The 15,323-nt window shown below is 48.7% G+C and overlaps 2 protein-coding genes across 5 annotated transcripts in view; one reads left to right on the forward strand and one right to left on the reverse strand.

Moving 5' to 3' along the window:
* The window catches only part of ACSF2 (acyl-CoA synthetase family member 2), a 35,896-nt gene that overhangs the window by 7,217 nt on the left and 13,356 nt on the right, over positions 1-15,323 (reverse strand). For all 4 annotated transcript variants that reach the window (XM_033518590.1, XM_015645653.3, XM_015645652.3 and 1 more), the window contains 2 exons: positions 14,826-14,917; positions 13,698-13,774 (listed from right to left, as the gene is read on the reverse strand). In XM_033518590.1, the coding sequence (XP_033374481.1) occupies positions 13,698-13,774; positions 14,826-14,917 (169 nt within the window). The remainder of the gene's footprint in view (positions 1-13,697; positions 13,775-14,825; positions 14,918-15,323) is intronic.
* CHAD (chondroadherin) lies at positions 927-12,452 on the forward strand. The gene is made up of 4 exons (XM_015645656.2): positions 927-5,188; positions 8,821-8,984; positions 9,122-9,267; positions 11,498-12,452. The coding sequence occupies exons 1-3, from the start codon at positions 4,286-4,288 to the stop codon at positions 9,261-9,263; spliced, it is 1,209 nt and encodes a 402-aa protein (XP_015501142.1). The 5' UTR covers positions 927-4,285; the 3' UTR covers positions 9,264-9,267; positions 11,498-12,452.

The following is a 15,323-nucleotide window of genomic DNA, read 5'->3' on the forward strand; positions in this document are numbered from 1 at the left end:
ACAATTTCCACAGCTACAGGAACTCATCAGGTCCTCCTAAAACAAGGTGGAGTGGGATGGAGAGGCCAAGGACAAGCAGAGATGTGGTCACCACATGGAGCCCATTTTCTGTTTTGAGAACAGAGGGGATTAATGGCTGGGGAGCATTTGGGAAAGTCAGAAGTCTTGCATGGATCAGTGGTGCTCCACAAGGAAAGAAGGCTCTGCAAACCAGGACAAGAGCCCTGGCCAGAGCAGTGGGATGCTAGGGAACATCTGGTGCCTTGCAGGGCTAGGAGAAGCTGTAAGGGCTGGGTGAGCTTCACAGGAGAGGCCAAGAACCTCATCCAGCAGCTGCTGGAATTGGCAGAAGGGAAGGGTGGGTGGACATCAATGGGGAGCCAAACTGGCAACAGATCAATGGGTGGAGGCCATGCTACAGTGGAAGAAAACCATCAGAAGGCAGGAGGTGAGCCCACCATCACCTCCTCCAGCCCAACAAACAGCCCCTAGACTGCACTGATGGTGACCCTTCAAGAATTTAAAATAAAAAGGGCAATTCAGGTCTAAACTCAGAGCTCTGGATGCTACTGCTGGGATAGGGGCTGCCTGGAAGAGAGGGAAATCCAGGAAAGCCTCTGGGACTCCCCTTTGCCCACCCACCACTGCTCCTTGAGTGCACTGCCTGGAGTTTACTCTTCCCTTGGGACAAATCCATGGGACACTGCAGAACTTGCAACTTTTCCCACCCTGCTCCCAACCCAGCACCTAGTGCCAGGGGCTCAGCTCCACAAGAGCTGGGGCACTCCAGGACAGCCCCAGAAGCTCCCTGAGCCCTCACCTTCAGCCAAAATGAGGAGAACTGCACCCCAAGGTCAGCTACAGTGATGCCACTCCAAGAAGGTGATTGTTAAGTCTGTACTGTCACAGATCTGGAGCCCCTAAAAGATACAGAATCAGGCTTAAAAGAGTAATGGACTATTTTAACTATGGAGCTGCCTTGATATGCCAGAACTGTTCATACTTATAAAAATAAATATTAAACATGGTAAAGACCATCTCCAATATTGTAGCAAACCGGTTCAGACCTAAATCAAAAGCACCCTAAATCTGTATTTGTACTGCTTCAAAAATTGCATTGATTTGCTTAGCTGACAACGCCTCTGAGGAGGAGAGGAGGAAGTCCAGCATCTGCAAATCACCAGGAATGTTTGCAGAACTGTTAATCAGTTAAGGAAGAGAAGGTGGTGGGCTAATCCTGCCTCTTCTGCAATGTCCTTGCAGTGCTGGTCCCAGGAGGGGATGTGTGAGGTAGGAGTTGGCCAGGACCCAGCTCCCTGTGACTGCAGCACAGGGACACCCACACTGCTCCATTGTCACCTGCAGATCCACCCACGAGTAGGATCCAGGCAGGTTTTGAGGATGGCTGGACATTTTCTGGCCAGTTGAGGGCTGCAAATCCTGGTGTGGGAAGGGCAGAGCTGTCTAGTGAGCAGCTCAAAACAGCAGGAGCCCGGGGAGAAGTGCCAGCTGTGGCAGATGCCAAACAGCTCCCATCACATGAATGTGCTTGCCAAGGCATGGAAATCAAAAAATACTAAAGGAAAGAATTCTTTTTATTCACCATTTGTGTCTAGAGAAATGGAGCTGAGGATCAGACACCTTTTCCCTCTTGCCACTCCACTGTGGCTCCGATAATAACCCGGCATCCACCTAAACTCTACTCCAGGTTCAGGACTGGGGGGAGTCCTGGAGCAGGGACAGCTTCCCACCTCACACCAGCATTGTGGCAGCTGCATCCCAGCAGTTTCACAAGGAAGCAACAGGTCTCACAGCCACAGCACACACATTCCTGCAGGGAGAGAGTGTCCCTGTACCCCAGATCTGCAGTCTCAGCCAGAAAAGCAATAAAGGATGGAAGAAATGGGAATTTCATCCTGAGAGGAAGAAAGAGAATGAGGTTTGAGGTTTGAGCAATTTAATATTTGAAAAGGGTCTTGTTCCAGAAATACACATGGGTAGAATGTATTTATGGATGGGGTTTGCAAGACCCTCACCAATTTTTTGCTCCACCCTAAGCCACACTGGCTGGAATCTCTGCAGAAGCAATAAGCTCTTAGGTGATTTTTTTTTTTTTTTGCAAGGGGATGGGAAATTCAAGTACCAGACTCTCAGGGAAGGAGCACAGATTCAGTGCCCAGCAAAAACAGGCAGGGTTTTAAATATCACCCACCAGTTGCTCCTGCACAGAATAACATAAGTGCAGGAATAGTTCATCAAATGATGAAATTATTCAGTAAAAACTGAAGTGATTGAACCTGCTCAGAGAGAAAAATAAAATCTATTAGTAGATAGAAGATGATGCTTTAAAGGTGATTTTTTTTCTTTTCCAATCATTCACCCAGCTCCCTGGCTGAGCTTTATGAGCAGTGCACACTCAGGGGCACACTCAGAATCATGGACCAGCACACTGAAGAAGCAAAGAAGGAAAACACAGAAGGTTGTATCTCCTGTTTCTCTGTCTCAAAGGTCATGACCAAGGCACTCAAAGAGCTTTTCTAGAGAGAAAAGCATGTGCATGACCATTGTGGTGCCTACTGAACCAGGCATAAGCCAAAATACCATTGTTTTGGTCAAAGAGTTTTAAATCCTGCAGTAACCAGGAGGTCCCTCCAGCAGGAGCCTGGAGCTCTCAAGGTCACAGCATCTCTCCAGAGTGAGAAGCTCTTGGTGCTGAGGTGAGCTGCTCCATGTCAGGGCATCACACCCCAGGGCTGACAAACACTGAAATCCTGACATGGCCTTGTTTGCACCATGACATCACTGTTCAGCCACAGGCTCACCAGAACCCCAGAAGCCTATTTTCTGCCCTAAATTAGTGCTGCAGTGCAAACACTGCTCAGACTGACAGCTGCTGACCAGAGCAGGGCTGCCAGGCCGTTTGCATAACACGGTCCGGAGCACACTCGGCGGCGCCAGCTGATTCCTCACTGCAACAATGGAAAAATCCAGAAATCTTCATGAATAAGCCAGTCTGTGTCCTAAGTCAGCCCTTGGATTTCCTCCCTTTCTTGAGCCCGTCTCGCCTCTGCACAGGCTCCGCTGGGGCTCTGCAGCCAGCCTCAGAAGCAGAAATCTCAACAAGCTCACAGTTATGTGCTCGCCTCTCAGCTGCTTGCTGCAGCCAGGAACTGGCTGGAAATCAGTTCAAAATGTTCCAGTTCCAAACCCCACCCCACAACCCCTGGATCTCTCTCTTCACACTCACAGAAGCAGGCACTGGGCTTTTAACAGCTTCGCTTTAGCCTTCTTTATTAGGAGAGCAGGGGACCTCCCTTGTGGTATTAATGCACCTTTGCCACCGCTACCCTAAGGCAGGAGCCAAGGCAGATGCCACTCCCAGCTCCAGCAGTGATTGTTTTGCTTTGCTACCTCTCCATCCCTTCAGCAATGCCAATGCTTTTCCCTTTCCACAGCTCTGCCTTGAGAGCCACCGGCATTGCCACCTACCTCTACAGCACTGCCTGGCATTTCATATCCACCAGCCCATGTCCCACCACCTCCCTGCAGGTTCTGATGCTGCCCCACCCCTTGTTGGAAGGCCACCAGGTGTCCTGACCATGACCATGTTATCCTCAACTGTCCATAGGAAAAGACACAGTAGAAATTCAGACTTCCTTTCTTGGCCAGCTCTTCAGTGCAGCCTAGATCTGGAAGTGCTCAACCAAAATCTTGCATTGCAAGAGCCACTGCAGTGCTGCTGGCCTTTGGCACGACCCCATAGCTCTCCAATCCCTGGTTAGGCAAACTCCTTTTAAATCAGTGAAAAAAGGCACTCCATCCCCCACCAGGAACCTTCCTCTGTGAGAACAGGACCAGGTCCTTCTCCTCAAACCACCTGGGGCTAAACAGAACCCTGCAGCCTGCTGGAAGCTCCAGCAAGAGGTGGCTGTGGAGCTTAGCAGTGCTCCCTGATATGCTGTTCAACCAAAACAGGCTGTTTTCCCCTCTGCAGATGAATCTGGGCCCTGCTCAGCTCAGCAGGGACCAGGGAGGTTCTCTACAGAGCAGGTCTGCATTGGTTCTTCCTGAGTATTTGCCTCCCATTTTCCTCCAGAGATGAAAACGACCTCTGCACATTGCTCAGCAGCAGGGCCAGGCAGCACCATGGACACTCCTGCCTGGTGCCAAGGGGTTAAGCTCACAGTAAGTTCCCAAAGCCAGTTGTTTCCAACTGGCTGCTGCCTGTGGTTTGTGGGAAGGGATTTTGCTTTTTAATAACATTATAAATAGGGCTGTGTTCAGTATGCTGCAAACTCAGTTTCTCTCTCTCTCTCTCTCTCTCTCTCTCTCTCTCTCTCTCTCCCCCCCACCCATCACTCTCTTTCTCCTGCTTCTCTTCCCACCACACTTAATTCCAGATCTGACCATGACTGGGTCAGGCTTCCTCCTCGGTGTCCTCAGCCTGCTGGTGTGTCTTGTCTCCACCACGCAGGCATGTCCCCCCAGCTGCCACTGCCACGGCGGAGACCTGCAGCACGTCATCTGCGACAACGTGGGGCTGAAGAAGATCCCCAAAGTGCCTGAGCAGACACGGCTTCTCAACCTGCAGAAGAACAACTTCCCCATCCTGCCGACCAACGGCTTCCGTGACATGAAGAAGCTGGTGTCCCTGCACCTCCAGAGCTCTCGGATCAAGGAGATCTCCAGCGGAGCCTTCCGGGGCCTCAAGAGCCTGGTCTACCTCTATCTCACCGACAACCAAATCAGTGTCATAAAGCCAGGAGCCTTCGATGATCTCTCTGATCTCACCTACCTGTACCTGGACAAGAACAAGATCCCAGACCTATCAAAAGGGCTTCTCTCCCCTCTTGTCAACCTCTTCATCCTGCACTTGGGCAGCAATAAAATCCGTGAGCTGAAACCAGGGGTCTTCAATGGGGCTAAAGATCTGCGCTGGCTCTTCCTCTCTGACAACTCCCTCACCAGCCTCCAGCCTGGGGCCATGGAGGATGTAGAAAACCTCGCTGTCCTCCACCTGGACAAGAACCAGCTGAGCAGCTACCCTGTGAATGCAATGAGTAAGCTGAGAGTGCTGGAGGAACTGAAATTTTCTCATAACCCAATTGAGGTCATCCCTGACAACGCCTTCCAATCCTTCGGGCGATACCTGCAGAAGCTCCACCTGGACAACATGAAACTGAAGAAGGTGAGTCCTTTTTCTCTCCAGTTGCTCCAGATCAGAAACAGGAGGCTAGGTTTTCTTCCCCTTTACAAAGCCCTTGGTTTGCTGTCCCTCCCTTGCAGAGGAGAGGGGAGACACAGGTCTGCAGGCTCTGCAGGCAGCAAGGCACTGACAGCATCCTGATGTGGCTAAAGTGAGAGATGAGAGAGCACACCTCTCCCCTCTGTTATTTATACAAAACCAAATTATCTGGAGCTGATTAAGCCCTCTGGATGGATGCAAGGCAGTGCATTCCCTCCCAAGCTGGATGTGACACCAGACACTGAGAAAGGTATCTGGGATGCTCCAGGACAGTTAACAACCTTCCATACTCCCATGAACAAGGTGAGGGATGAGAGGTGAGCATGTCCCTTGCAGTGGAGGGCACTTCCACCTTGCAGAGCTGAACTCTGCCTCCTTTGCTCAGCCCAAGAACCTGCTGTAGGTCGGGAGGGTGAGACTCCTTGGATGGGCTGTGAATAGTCCTGGTTTCTTACCCCTGCCTTGCAGACAGGTAGGGGCACAGACCTTCACCTCCCTGCTGCCTCCCAACCCAACACGTTACAAAGAAAGGTTTGTTTATTGATGCTCTCTCAAAAGGAACTCTCCCAACATCTTACAAAGGAGCCCTGTTCTCACTGGAGGGGAGGAGGGACATTCAGGTATCCTGAAGGGCAAAACAAACCCCTCCTTTTTCTGTGAGAAAGCAGGATCCATGGAGCATCACACTCAGGGAATCACTTGTGTTGGGACCTTTGAAAAGCCAGGCAGAGCTGCAGAACCCAGCACAGCATCCTGATGCAGCCTGATGTCCTGGGTGAATCCCCCATGGCTGGAAAGCTGCAGGCACAACAGGACAGCTCTCCCTGGGATGATGCTTTGCCAGGAAGCCCAAAGAGCATCCAGGTGAAGCAGGCTGGGACTGCATGGCAAAACAACACCCAGCACATTCAGGAAGATGTGATGTAAAAGAGAATTTCTTCACATCTCAGTCTCACAGGGATGAGCAGATCACATGAAAGCTACAAGAAATGCATCAAACCAGAGCTTTCAAAGGGATATAGCATCCCAAAAAGCTCAAAACCTGGAATTACAGCTTGTCCAGGTACAGAACAACACCAATTAAACCTGTTCAGTAATACTTCAGTATTTAAGCCCTTGTCCACTATGAGCATTAACCTCTCCAGTATGGGACTGAGCAAACTTAACACTTGAAAAGGATCAATTGACTTTACTAGGCAAGACCTTAGATGTGCTGTGACTGCACTTCTGTAGACTCAGTTCTAAGGCACTTTCAGTCAAATATTGCAGCATAATGCTGTACCAGCTAGAGATATCAGAGTCCCAAGTTATATGTTGAAAAAATTAGACTCTGGGGTGTTCCAGGGAAACAAGCATCCTTGGTTTGGCCAAAAAACAATGGCTAACAATTCTAGCCAGCAAAAAGGACTTTATTTTTTTACAGTTACCACCTGTGGACAGGAACTTAAAAGGCTCTTGTTCAGCCAGTGCCTCCTTTGCTCCCCAGCAGCCCAACAGGACATCAGTTTATGGGATCAGCACTAATAGGGGTGGCTTCTGCAGCTTTAGGGCTTGCAAATACAAAACTTCCAGCTCAATTTGATTTTCCCTTCAAATCCTCAAAGGCCTCATACCCAAACAGCCCACATGTGAACTCTGCACTGCTAAGAGACATCTAATCACAGAGGCACACGATCCAGGAAATCACCACCAAATGCTCTAAGTGCTGCCAGCATCTTGACTGCAGCTCTTTCTCCTTCACAAACACACTGTCCTTAGGTCTTCCCTGCATGGCTGCAAGATTTTTGAGCTGATCAAGTATAAAGCCATGCAATTCTACTCCAGCCTAAATTACATTTGAGCAAAAGGAAGGGCAGCCCTCAGGCCCCAGCACAGAGCTCCCATTCCACCTCAGCATCACAGACCCACAGCAGACTCCACAAGGCTGTGTTGCACAGGCCAGGACCCTCCTTGTACCTCAACATGAGACAGGCACCCCTGTTACACTGCATATCCAGTGTAAAATAACTTAACAGCAGTACTCCTCCATCTAAATAAGGGATAAAAATCACCCTTTTCCTCCCAAATACATGCTCTGGCAGGCAGGTTGGCAGCTGTTAGCAACAGTTGTGAACTCTTCTGATGGAGCTGGGACAGGAATGGGCAGCTGAGACAGTAACACCACTGTCCAACCCTCCCTCCCCTCTGCATGGCATGCCAGCATCCCTCAGAGCAGCTCCACTATCAGCACGGTCCAACCTCCCGAGGTCAGCTCAGTGTTGGAGGAAGGCCAGCAATGCTGACTGTCCAACAGCTACAGTGAGCTGGGAGCCTCCTAGCTAAGCTCTAATCCCATCCAGCAATGCTTAATTTGGAAGATGACAAAAGTTCATGACTTAAAATAGTGCTTTTACTCTGTCAAGCTTTCCAGCTTAGAGAGCATGAACACACCCTGATGGTCCACGAGAAGTGCAAGGCTCTTTTCAGAAATGGGAGCACAGGTCCTGGGACTGGGAGGCTCTGGGAATATCCTCTCCAATATCCTCTCCAACCTTTGGAGAAAATTTTACCCTGCTTTGAGAGGGGGTAAAAATGGTGTCATAGCCAAGAAGAGCTTTGTGCTTTTTCAGGGAGCCCCTCTCCACTCCATCACTGTAGGGAAGTTCCTGTTGAGGGGTTTACTTTCAACAACTTTCCAACTTGAGTAATCATGGGCTGAAAAATGCCAGGGATGAGGCCTCAGGGAAGAGAGGAGAGGTCTGCAACCTCCCTTGCTTTTTGGCAGCTTTCTTAAGGGAGGCTCTACCTTAAAGCCTCCCTGTCAACCAAGGAAACAAAAATTTTACAGCATCCCTTGCAAAAAAAAAAATCCACTGGAAATGAGAAAAAATGGAAAAGGCTGAGGTGCTGGAAACCTGCCTGTATTTCTACATTGCTCAGATGCCAAGTGTAACTTTCCACTCAGAGCCCCCAGGCACTGCCAAAGTCTACAGCCCCTTCAGAGGCCACAAACATTCCTCCTTCAGTCGCTCCAGGACAGGCAAGGCAACAGGCCTTGGGAGGATTTCCAGCCTTAGAAAGGAATATACCAGAAAATACCTTCATTTAGAACAGAGAAGTATGGCTCAAAAATAAAAAGAGCTGCCAGACTTCAATTTATTTAGGGATGTGGCTGCAAAGACAATCCCACATGGATCTGGGACATAGCTCTCCTTGTAGGAGACTCCATCACCCATGAGCCCGCCAGCCTGCTGCCTCTCAAGTGTACAGAGCTTCCAGCAAGCCAGCTCCCTGTTCACAGTTTCTTCTCTTGCTCTCTCCACACTTCATTGAATGATAAAATAGCCTGGGTGGGAAGATGCATTAAAGATCATCCCTTTCCAAAACCCCCTGACATGGGCAAGGACACCAGGTTGCTCCAAGCCCTGTCCAATCTGGCCTTGAATTCTTTCCAGGGATGGCACTTTCACAGCTTCTCCAGGCAACATGTCCCAGTGCCTTGTTCTAACGACACTCAAAGTTTGAAACAGAGGCCTTTAGCTTTGGAGTCCCCAATCCCCAGCTCCACGCTCCTCACAGAAACCTTTGTGCTTCAGTTTGCAGACAACGCGTTTGCTGGTGTGAGTGTGCTGAAAACCGCGCACCTGGAGAACAACCGGCTCACCCAGCTGCCCCGAAACTTCCCTTTTGACAAAATGGAGACGCTGACAATCTCCCGAAACCCCTGGCACTGCAACTGCCAGCTGGCTCCTCTGCGCAAGTACGTCACACCCCACGCTCCCCGGGCTCCCCTGGGCCCCCTGAACTGTGCCAGGACACTGCTCCCCACACCCTGCCCTCTGATGTCCGTGCTTTGTCCCTTTTTTAAGCTCCTCTCTTCCTCTCTCCCTGTGTCAGGTGGCTGAAAGGCAACCGCACCCGTGCTGAGGACAGCTGCTCCACGCCAGCCCAGTACCGGGGACAGCCCATCAGGGACACCCCGGCCCTCCGCTCCTGCAAGCTGCCCACCAAGAGGTCCAGGAAGGGGAGCCGCCATTAAACACGTAAGCTGGATCCCTTTTAGTCACACCAGAACCCCCAGCACCTTTTGTGGCATCGTTCTTAAACGGCACCAGGGTTTATAGCAGGTGTCCATCCACCCAGCCACAGGTGTCTCTGCTCAGAGCTGCTCCATCTCTGGCTCCATGAGCTCCCAGACAACCTCCCTGTAGCATCAGGGGTGGAGTCACCTCTGTGAAACAAACATCAGGCTAAAGACAGGCCTGGGGCAGAAAGTAAGGGCAAAACATGTAAATAAATATGAAACAGAGAAGTAAGGATCCTGAAAATACACACAGAATAACTGAAACCTTCAGAGCTTCTATTGTAACATGGGAAAAAATTCATCTTTTTGCAGCAATCATTGTACATTAGGGAAAAACCCAAAAGCCCTGCACTGTAACAGGGTCAATCGTGCTTCAGGCACTACGGTGACATGCACCCTGTCCTAACAAAAAGGTTAGGACCTAGGCAAAGCCCCATATCAAGTCAAAATGTAATTGTTATGCAAAAGAATAAACACCATATATCAAAACAAGGGTGGATTTAGCCGACTCTTACCCTCAGCTGGGACCACACAAGCTTTACTTTTCTAACCAACTGGAGATGCTCAGCCCTTTGCCCTGTAAAGGTCCTCCAGGTCTGCTGTGAAATCCAGAGCAGGGCAATGCTGGGAAGTCTTGGCCAGGACTACCCAGCCCACAGGAAAGTAAATATCTTCCATTAAGAGCAGCTCTTGATCCAGCACTTCCCTTTCCACAACTACAATTCCCTCCAAGACAGTCAGGTATTTAAAAACAATGGCTGTTGCCTTCAGATGAGTATCCCAGAGGACAGAGGTTCAAGACAGCAAATATCTTTTGGGTAAGGTGTCCTGGGCCAGGAGGTGATTCAGAGACCAGGCTGCCTTCCCCTCCACCAAGGAGCTTTTGCTGTCAGTTACCAAAGCAAACACCAATTGTGAAAACCAATCACACAGACACCTTCCAAGGCTGGAAACTACCAGGGGGATTAAGTTCAGACTGCAGAGGACAAAAAAGCCACAACCATCATCACTCCACCCCAAGCATTTTACTTTTTCCTGTCCCAGAAATAGGCCTGGAGTTTGTATGGATTCCAGAGGACTTAAATGAGCCTGCAATTTTGTAAGCTTTTAGGAAAGGGACCTTTGCTCATTTGTTAAGGAAAGTGCAATGATCCTGCACTGCATTTTATGAACAGAGGTGCTCATTGTGCCATATTATGGCCATTTGATCCCCACTTCACTAAGGATATGCACAACAAGATGAAGAAGGGAAATTTATGACCAAAATTTCAGGGATTATGCCAGCTGCTCTGTGCCTTTCTAAAGTGTTTATTTCTCTTGTAGAGCCAGAGGGTTTTATGGATTAGAGATGAAAATACCAGTCATTCCATACAGGGCAGGAAAAGTTCTGCTCTAAGCACGGAAAAACTTCAGTTTTTCAAACCACAGTACTTAAACATAGTTTATTATAGGTCTGACCCTTCTTAATCTTCTTTCCCTGCCTGAACTCAATCCCAGTTCACTCCTCCATGGTGAGAGTAAGAAAATCATGACAATAATACCTGTTTTTTTCTGTAGCACTTTCCATCCAGCTCCCTCAAACAGGTTTACAAGCACTAATGAAATAGGAAAGTATTTATTCCAGTCTTGCAGAAGATAAAGCTCAGTGCATTCAGGTGTCAGTGACAAAATGCAGGTTCACAAACCCACTCCAGTACAGTGAGTATGAATTTTATGACAGTACCTCTGACTTCATCATGCACCTCTCGAGAGCCAGGCAGCTGTCAGATATAGGGGTCTGTATTTCAGGGGTGAGGACTGACCGGGTCACTGGCTACGTTTAAGATGAAAAGCTGCTTGGTTGTTTCTAAAGCTACACCTGTCCTGGATTTTCAGAACCAGGGCATCAAAATAGTCCACTACTCTTGAAAATTTTGCTCTGAGTCTCCTTCCTTTGTCAAGAAAATGCTCCCTGACCATCAGCACTTTGGGTAAGATCCTCAGGATCTTACCCAGAGAGTTGGCAGAGTAGCTCAGAGACAGACCAAACCCATTTCCTCTGCTGTGGGAAGCTGTAACAGCTCCTTGACTCCAAACTCTTCACTTTCAAGTATGGGCTTCATCCACTGATTTAAAAATAGACAAATGTTACAAGTTTACTGCTCTGCTGGAAAAATCCCCTTAAAGATGTGGCCTTCTCTCTTTTTTAGTGCTAGCAGGCTCCAGTATGGCCTGTCCTGGTGATGGGTCAATTCAACCATCAGAAAACTACTGACTTCCAAGTCCTTCCTTGAACTTCTCCTACCTATCAGGAAACACTTCTGACACACCTGAACATCTGCAGCCTCCTCCAAATCTTCGCTTCTCTGCTGATCACAAGGATGGAATCCACCTTCTCAATCTTTTCCAACATCTATGTACTTTAAAAGAGGCCTTTTTTAAAACTAAACTATGCATGACCATACTAAGACAAGCTAAGCTAGATCCTGCCAGTAAAACACAGTCATCTCTCCCAGAAGAAACATAACCCACATCCCTGATCAAGCAGCTGCTTGCTGTCTCTCCCATTCCAGAGGAGCAGGAGCAAATGGGAAGGCAGGAGCACCCCTTCCCCAGCTGCTTGATAAAGAAAATTGGTCTCAACCCATGCAAAGAGACTCCCCTGCCTTCCCATGGAGGGGATCCCTGCAGGCCAGGGCTGAGGGGACAGGTGAAGCAGCAACCAAGAGCCGGTGGCCCTGAGGCAACAATCTCCCAAAATTGGCCAGAAATCCTTGAAGGGAAGCAGTACTGGGAACCTCCAGCACTGGAGCCATCTGAAGACTTGATTCCCTCCCAGTCTGTAGGGTCACCAAGCTGTCCAAGACCAGAAGGTGTGCATGGTGCAGTTGGCTCAGGCACCCCTCCTCTCCTTCCCACTCACACCCAGAGTATCCACCAGGACACCAGGATGACTGTGGTTTATTGTCACAGCTATAACAATGCCACAGTTGCAATTCAACTATGTTTATAATCCTAAAGAGTTATATAAATATATGTCTATTTATTCCTCTGTAACAGTGTAAATGACCTTTAAGAGGGTGAAAACTCCTCTGCCTCCTATATAGAAATCAAATTGTATATTTTCTTATGTACATCTTCTGTATAAAGCTCTTGCTGCAAAGATGAAATCAACAAGTCTGTGTGTCTGTCTGAGGGCTGGAGGGATCAGGAGTAACATGAGACCAGTGGCACAAATATAGACTTAATCCTCTTTATCCCATGGGCAGAGCAACTGTTAGAGAGGGTTTTATTATTTCTCTTGCTACAAATCAGGAACATGTGACACCTAATGAGTCCTGGGCTCTCACAGTAATGCTTGAAAATATTTTGTGAGGCCAAACTCAAGTTTACTATAAAAATAGGTAGCTGTCACCTGACAGAGCTCAAGCAGCAGCACCAAGGCTGTCTCTGGTGTTTCCAACTTGGCATTAAGAGCATCATATCTGGGAAAAAAACCTGGCTGCATCCAAGACAGCTTCAGGACGGATGCCCTGGATTCCCCTGGTCTGTGGCAGAGCACAGAGTTGTCCCTGTAAAACCCTGCTGCTGGTGCAGCCAACAACAACAGCTTCATCTGACTCCCAGACCCACTTGTTTATCCATCACTACTGGCTGCTTCCTCAGCCTTGGGAAGCAGCATGATACCAAATTAATTTCCTTTAGGGTAAAACAAAACAGTTTTTTTCTGGCCCAGCCATTTTCATGCAGATGGCAGGACATGCCTAGGAAATGTGTCACCCAATAGGCCACTAACCCCCTTGCTGGTGGTCTGTCCCCACATGCAGCACATGCTGGTGGCTCCTGCACAGGCCCAGGCTGGTGGGAGATGTGGTGGAGCAGCAGGACACACGACCCAGCACATACTTCCCTCCTGGCAATGCAGCATTTGGTGCTGCACATGTGGATGGCACCATTCCCACGACTGAGACACGATAAAAACCACACAATAAAAAACACATTCACAGGAAATCCAGGATGGGGAAAGAAACTCGACAGCTCCACAGCAAGAGGAGCACAAGCACCCACCCACAGGAACATGAACCAGCATTGCCTCTGCCATCATAATCCTGGCAGTGTGTACAACTGAATGTCAGTGAAAGTTTTGAAATGAGCAGCAGAATTTCACTTAATGACATTGAATGTGATGCCTTGTCTTCTTTCAAAGCTTCCTCCCCAGACACCTCAGCAGCAGCTAGGCAGAACACCCACTTCTGTCTTCCAGCTCCTCTGAGCCTTCCCTCTTCAGCCTGATCCCAGCAGCTCCAGGACCACAGGTACCCCTGTCAGTGTGGTCCAGAGACACCCAAATGCAGCATCTCACCATGACAAACATCCCCTGAAGCTCTGGTCACAGCAACCACAACTCACCACAAGCTCTGGCATGTGCATCTTGGTGATAATTGTCTTCATGATCTCAGGGGGAACAGGAGAACCCGCAATAATTCCTGGAAGAAAAAGGAAAGGACCTTGGAAACCAGCTGTTTATTCCTGAAAGCAGTCCCTCAAATTGCTCTGCACTCCCAAATTTTATGCTGACAAAACCTGTGGGATACATTGGTTCCTGTCAAAATATTTCCTGAATCTTTTTATGCAGGACCTAGTTGTTCTAGAAGCAAAGGCTGCAGCAAGGCCAATTTGCCTTTCTCAACAGGAAAATAAACTCTGTAACACAAAACTAGTCCAACCTGCAGATCTCCAAAAATTGAAAGGTTCAGAGCAGAAAAAGGCACAGTTTTATAGTGGGACAAAAACACTCATTGATCATCACCATAAAACCAAAAACCTTTCCTCTTGCCTTGCACAGAGCAGCCCTTTTAGGAGAGATTCCACTGCCACCTGTTCCAACCTAGGATGACAGAGCAAAAGAGCAATCTGTGGGCTTTGATGGAGAGCAGGATGAGACAGGACCATTTTGCAGAGATGATTAGGTAACCTGCTAAAATATTTCCTTATGCTCCAGCACCACCTTCTCTCCATACTATTATTGCCTCAAAAGGACTGGTGGTCTGCCCAACTATTTCCAAGGTGGGCTGTGACAAGAGAGGAAGCTTCAGCACATGGTATCACATCCTCCAGCACTGGGATGAATGACTTCAGAAACAGGCAGGAAACTTCAGGTCTGAGAAAGAAATCTGAGCTTGGCTCTGCTTTAGGGACTAGACTGAGACACAGAAAGCATCTGCTGCCACATGGTGGTGGTTGGAGAGACAAGAATTGAGGAAAATCAGACTATTCCTGACACCTCCCCTTGCAGCTAAAATAGAAAGGTCCTTCCCTAGACTGCCTTCAGATGAAGGAGTCCTAAAATAAATAATGATGGAAGGATTCCCCAAGGAAAGGAAATGTAGCATCAAATTAACAGGGAAAACACAAGGTTCGTGCAACTAAATTTTTCCCACCAGAAGAGACATTTGCTCACAAAATTAAATATAGCATCTCAGCAGGGAAGGAATATCCTGGTTCTCAGGATTTTTCCATTTGAGTTCTGGGACTTACCTCCCCGGAGAGTTGACAGGTCATAGGAGTCAAAGTCTGGCTGGGAGAGCATATCTATGTACATGGTGGGTGTGCCAAGGATGAAGGAGCATCTCGAGGAAGAAGGGAAAAAATGACAAAGCTGCAGAGGTGGAAACTGGGGGCAGCACCAGCTCAGCACCCAGCTCATCCCATCCCATCCCATCCCATCCCATCCCAATTCCCATCCCAATTCCCATCCCATCCCAGTTCCCATCCCATTCCAGTTCCCATCCCATCCCAATTCTCATCCCATCCCAATTCTCATCCCATCCCAATTCCCATCCCATCCCAATTCCCATCCCACCCTGCAGAACAGCAGCACAGAGGCAGGCACAGCAGATGTGCTGTTTGTCAGCACACACAGAAACACAGAAAAAAACAAAGAGACATATGAACACGTGTGATGCAGACACAGCAGCAGCTCTTTTGTTTCCCAAGCTATACTTGAGGAACAATATGGAAACACAACTGTCCCAG

Source organism: Parus major, chromosome 18, assembly GCF_001522545.3.
Source record: "Parus major isolate Abel chromosome 18, Parus_major1.1, whole genome shotgun sequence".
Classification (NCBI taxonomy): domain Eukaryota; kingdom Metazoa; phylum Chordata; class Aves; order Passeriformes; family Paridae; genus Parus; species Parus major.